The following is a 6,198-nucleotide window of genomic DNA, read 5'->3' as shown; positions in this document are numbered from 1 at the left end:
GGTGGAGCAGGCTTCAGGGCTAATTGGTCTATTCCTGCTCCTAATGCATTAATATTCTTTTCCCTAACCATACACACACACCTCAAAGTTGAAAATGGATGGCTTTTATCAGCCATCATAGGGAATGCACAAGATTATAAGATATGGAGAAATGTGTAGAGGACCAGTCCTTGTGCATGTCACCACCATGTATTCAGGGTAAGAAAAATAGAAGTCAAAAAAGAACAGTAAAGAATAAGCATTTCTTTTATTGAAATAACTCTTAATAAACTTCATAAAAACAGAGTCTTCAGTTCCATCTCAAATGGATGTGGAGGCAATAGCAGCCTTACATTCAGGCCATAGAGGGCAGAGTTTGGATTGGAGCTACAGGAGGTAGATTCTAACAACTTTGATGTAAAAATTGTTGAACAACATTGGCACTGGTATTACAATGGAGTTAAAAATAATCCAAATTTCACAGCTCGTTTCTTTTTATGAAGCATTTCCACAATTTGTAATGAAGAATACAGTTATATAAAATATCTCCAGCAACATGATGTGCCAGCATCAGCAACTAAACTTACAGGAATCTTCACTCTGCTCCAATGAGATCGCTACATCTCTAAGCTACTTCAGTTTACAAAGCACCAGCTTTCTTTTTGCTTTTTTGTCCTTTTAAAAAATATAAATTATTCTTAAAAAAAGCTAAAAAATAAGTCTTGAACAAAATACATAAAATATTTTTTATATCCACTATTTTAAACTTTAAACCTACAGTAAGAAACTGTTTATTCTGTTGAGGCAATTATTTGGATTACAATGTTCATACAGTGGGTTAGGACATTGAGGTCTTCCTATAAAGCACGTTCCACATACTTCCAACATGTTAACACATTCCAACTCCTTGCTCACCAGTGAGAGACACAAATGTATTTAGAAACATTTCTTTTCCTTAACCAATTGAATGACGAACTGCGCTGTATAAAAAAGGCTATACTTACATGATTCAACTCAACAGCAGGCATACACTTCTGAGAACTGGGTTCCAGCTTTAAGTCTCATTTCACTATTAGCTCATCCCAAGAAATCTTAATCAAAAACTCAGGCATCATCTTTGAAATGGCCAAGGAAGGTGGACAATTCATGAACTACCTTTCCCCTAGTGCAGTAAGACTCATCATACATCCATGGGGTCATTTGTAGTCTGTTCACCTTCACCTAGGGAGGCTTGCTGCAACATGTGCCTCTGGGTACCATTCACAATCAATTTATTCAATGTTGACCAAGCTGGAGATTAATCTTATTCCCTCCCCTTTCTTGTTCTCAATATAAACAATAGTAAGCACTCTATGAGGAGGCCAGTCTGTCTCAGCTTCCATACAGTAAGTGGAGATCCTCCCTCAACAGTCCTGCAGCTTCTCCATCCTTCAGTTGGAAATTGACCAGGTTTTCACTTAGCAGCTTGCATTTCATGTTAGAACTCACCGTTTGGGAGAAATTGATAAAAACCCACATTCAGGTCAATATTTATCATGCAACCAACATCTAAAAAGCGGTGATCTGATCCTTGGCAGATTGATGTTTGCAGCAGACTGGCTGCCATGTCACCTACAATAAAACAGTGATTTCAAAGGATTCCATTGGCTCCAAATTGTGTTGGAACAATGAGGTTGTGAAGGGGGCTACATAAATGCAAGTCTTTTTTCATTTATGTTCTACATTGTGCTGTGTTCCTAATGTCACTGCTGACAGTGACTGGATTAAGATATTGAGCTGGAATGGTACTATTGAGCAACATGTTGTAGCAAAGCACATAACTGAATGTGAAATTCACCTCTGTTCTTGCCACTCCAATAAAATTCTTTCACGCATTTTTCTGATGGCAAATGCCCATTGGGAAAGTAACATGGCCTGCGGGCCAAGTAGCCATGAATCAACCAGCTGATAACTTACAGTGAAACACCTTAGTTCTTCACTTACAGACACTTGCTGCAGTCAGACAGAGCTACGTGGGTCTGTAAGCAAACTGGATGAAATGGTGTCCCAATAACATTTCACAGATGGTATAACATCACTTACTGATGGCTGGTAGCAACACCTCTCTAGCAATGTAGCTAGGAAAATAAAGAGAGCTGAAACATGAAGTGAAGTTACACAGTGCATTCAAAATGTCTAGACACCCTGGTCAAAAATTTTAGAATAAAATTATACAACAGTCTTTGGCTCATTGAAGATGGCAAATAGCAATCATCTCCATTTTGTATCCAGTGACCATACTTAAAGTCTCCCTCGTTCAGTAGTGACACACAGTCACCAGTAAGACTGGCCTCTCATTACCTAGCCTTAACAATGGCATTTTCCCTCAACTTCAGTCAACTCTCCAATCAGATACATTTCCTGTCTACCTCATCTATTCCAGACTCTCTGAAAGTTCAAAATGTCCATTAATTCAAGGACACATCTGTCCTTTGAACTCTTTGCATTTTCAGATTAGACAAAGACTGCCTCAACTCAGTTTATCCACAAGATTTCAGAGCTGTTAGAATGGATCTCGGTCTACTCTCCATCTATTTTGTTGGATCAAACTGGAGATCTAATCACGAATCATATCTATCTCATTGTTACCCATCTCTTTGGGCCTTCCTTGCTTAACACTAGGACCACTGTTCAACATCCTTATCCATGTAACTTTTTAAAAACACATTTCCAGAAGTGGTCCAGTTGCACAGAAGGTATCACAATACAAATTATTATATACATGCAGTTGTGTTAGATAGCATCAGATAACAATTATAGTACTTCAGAGCCTGTCTCTTTATAGTTCATGTAAGAAAATAACATGATGTAATGGACCACACTGATTGTCAAACTGGACAAAGGACAAGACACAGATTCTAACACAGACTTGGCTTAACGTGATGTTTTTGAGTACTTTAACCTATCGCAGTCTCCTTTCAGGTTCTTTGTGAGTCATCTTGATGTGGTCCACCCACCTTCAACACTTGATCAGATCAGAGCTGGTGAGGTTCCTACACAATACTGCAAATACTGAGACCAATTTAGATATGAGCTTAAAACAAAAATACTGGCAAATAAGTAACATAGTAAACTACCTAATACATTAATTTCAGTCCACTAACATGGCCAAGGCTGCCAATGGACAAGACAGTCATACAGCTGCCCATTTCTCCTTGTGGCAGTATGCCAGTCCCCGTATCCAACAATGTTTTACGTCATCACAATCCTTGTGCAGTCCGCTTGTTGCACTAGTATGGCAGGAAAAATGAGAGGTTACAAAACCAAAAACACAAATTAAAATGATTTTTTTTTGAAGGGGAGACTGGTTTAGTTTGCCTTGTAGAGCTGAGCATTGTTTTGAAATGTCATTCTTCAAAGCGATGATTTTCGGCTTTCTCTACAAAGCTTAAGCAAACAAACCATATACAAGTTCATGTATGTGAGCACAGCTTGGAATCCAGTCACACAAGCAGGTACTCCTTATTCATCGGCATCTGGTTTAACGTCGAGCATGGCGTGTAGTTCCTCTGGCGTGTAACCCAGCAGGCTCTGAAGGTCGCAAACAAACCGGTATACGTAACGCTTGCCCGCTGTTTTGTGAATGATGTTCTTGTCATAGTAATAACGCAGGCCTCGGCTCAGCTTCTCATAGTTCATCTTTGGCTTATTTTTCCTCTTTCCCCATCGTCTGGCAACCTAAAAGAAAGGATGTATTCATGGAATTACACAGCACAGCAGCAGGCCATTCGACCCAACTGGTCGATACTAGTGTTTATAACCCAGATAAGCCTCTTCCCACTTGACTTCATCTCACCCAATCAACACTTGCCTTTATTCTTTTATCCCTTATGTTCTTACCTAGTTTCTTCCTGAATGAATTCATGCTATTTGCCTCAATTTCACAATGTGGGAGCAAGTTAAATATCCAAAGCAATCTCTAGATTTAAAACATCCAAGTTCATCATTGCACTTATTAATGTTTGTTTTATATTCATCACCCACAGTTTTCATATCCCCACTGATGAAACATTTTCTTATAGCTACCCTCAAAGTTTTTTTTTATAATTTTAAAGATCACAATCAGGTCATTGGAACAGCAAGTCCCAGTCTGTGTGAGGATTTTCCTGACAGTTATAACCTCTTTGTTCTGGCATCAGTCTTGTAACTATTTCTTGCATCTTCTCCAGTGCACCTATACCTTTAAGACAGTATCAGGACCAGGAATGTTCAGAATACTCCAAAAGTGATCCAACCAAGATTCAAAAAAAAGTTTAAACATTTACTAAGAAGATGATTTCAAGAAACTGTCACTTTTCTGCACAGAATTAGGTTCAGTGCATGGACAATGTGACAATCAAATTCACTCCTAAATTAAATCAGAGTCCCTATAGCACAGGAAGAGGCCATTTAGCCCATCGACTTTGCACCGACACTCCAAAACAGCATCTTACCCAGGCCCCAGTCTTGTAACCCCACATATTTATCCCACTAATCTTCCTAACCAACACATCCTGGGACACTAAGGGACAATTTAGCATGGCCACTCCACCTAACTGCACATCTTAGAACTATGGAAAGAAATCAGAACACCTGGAGGAAACCCACGCTGACAGAGAGAATGTGCAACTCCACGCAGACAATCACCCAAGGCTGGAATCAAACCCAGGTCCCTGGGCTGAGAGGCCGCAATGCTAACCACAGTGCTGACAGTTTTACTTCTCTCCCTATTGCACATCACAAACGCAAAACCATTATGACAGCTGTGTCAAACAATTTTGGAAACTAACTATTGTCCACTCTGATTGTATCACTTATACAAAATAATCCCATCACTTGAATTCCAGTCTCAAATATTCAAAGTTCAATGTACACGTTCAGCATCTTTCGCAACACCTCAGACACTGAAGCTATTCATATCCAAATGCAGCAAGACCTGGGCAATACTCCAGCTTGGGCTTACATGTGGCAAGTAACAAATTTAACCACACAAGTGTCAGACAATGACTGTCTTCAACAAGAGAAGCTAACTATCACCCCTTGACATTCAATGGCATTACAATTACTGAATCTCCCACCGTCAACATCCTGGGGGTTACTGTTGACCAGAAACTGAACTTGCCTAGCTATATGAATACTGTGGTGACAAGAGCAGGTTGAAGGTTGGGAATTCTGCAAAGAGCATCTCACGACATGACTCCCCAAAGCCTGTCCATCATCTACACGACACGAGTGGAATGGAATACTCTTCACTTGCCTGGATGAGTGCAACTCAAACAACACTCGGGAGGTTGCGCACCATCCAAGGAAAAGCAGCCCGGTTGTTTGTCCCCCTATCCATCACCTTTAACAGTCACTCCCTCCAACACCCACTCACAGTGGCAGCAGTGTGTGCCATTTACATGATGCACTGCAGCCACTCATCAAGGCTCGTTCAATGGCATCTTCCAAGCCCTTGACCTCGAAGGACAAATGGCATCAGATACATAGGAACACCATCACTGCAAGCTCCCCTCCAAGCCACACCATTCTGATTTGGAAATATATCACCATCCCTTAAGTGCTGCTGGGTCAAAACCCTGGAACTTCCTTCCTGACAGTGCTGTAGTCATACCCATATGGACTGTAGTGCTTCAAGAAGGTAACTCATACTTTCTCAAGGGCAATTAGAGATGGGCAATAAATACTGGCCGAGCCAGCAATGCCCACATTCCATGATTTTTTTTTAGACATTAACAACTACACAGTCCCAATGACTGAGGATCTGACTACCAGATCTCCATCCATGCACCTTGTGTTATAACCTGCAGTGTGTCAGAATTTGAGAGACAGTTCACGTAATCCATGAAACATTGGAAATTGGCCCAAGTTCATGACAAATCCAATGTCACTGTTCCCTTACCTCATCAGGATCCGCCAGTTTAAATTCCCAGCCATCACCTGTCCAACTGATAAATGACTGGCAAGATTTGTCTGTTAAGAGCTCCAGTAGAAACTGCCACAACTGGATGGGTCCACTCCCTGTCACAGAGAGAGAGTAAAGAGGAAAATGTTAACATACGGATTCTAGAGAGATCAGAAAGTTTGGGCTCTACCTCAATGACGTGTGCTGCTGACAGGAAATAACAGGCACACAAATCCTAGCTTAACTGGGGATAAAACCTCCAGTCGGTCAATAATCCCACTGGTTTGCCTTCAGCG

At 40.8% G+C, this 6,198-nt stretch overlaps 1 protein-coding gene across 4 annotated transcripts in view; it reads right to left on the bottom strand.

Annotated features, from left to right (window-relative positions):
- Window positions 1-228: 228 nt before the first annotated feature.
- Window positions 229-6,198, bottom strand: part of ets1 (ETS proto-oncogene 1, transcription factor) — a 92,181-nt gene continuing 86,211 nt past the window's right edge. For all 4 annotated transcript variants that reach the window (XM_080214629.1, XM_080214630.1, XM_080214631.1 and 1 more), the window contains 2 exons: window positions 5,900-6,018; window positions 229-3,696 (listed from right to left, as the gene is read on the bottom strand). In XM_080214629.1, the coding sequence (XP_080070755.1) occupies window positions 3,481-3,696; window positions 5,900-6,018 (335 nt within the window). In that variant the 3' untranslated portion in view covers window positions 229-3,480. The remainder of the gene's footprint in view (window positions 3,697-5,899; window positions 6,019-6,198) is intronic.

This window comes from Carcharhinus amblyrhynchos, chromosome 29 (assembly GCF_965287045.1).
Source record: "Carcharhinus amblyrhynchos chromosome 29, sCarAmb.v2.hapA, whole genome shotgun sequence".
Classification (NCBI taxonomy): Eukaryota; Metazoa; Chordata; class Chondrichthyes; order Carcharhiniformes; family Carcharhinidae; genus Carcharhinus; species Carcharhinus amblyrhynchos.
Note: the sequence above shows the minus strand (reverse complement) of the source record. Positions and strands in the feature narration are given on the sequence as shown.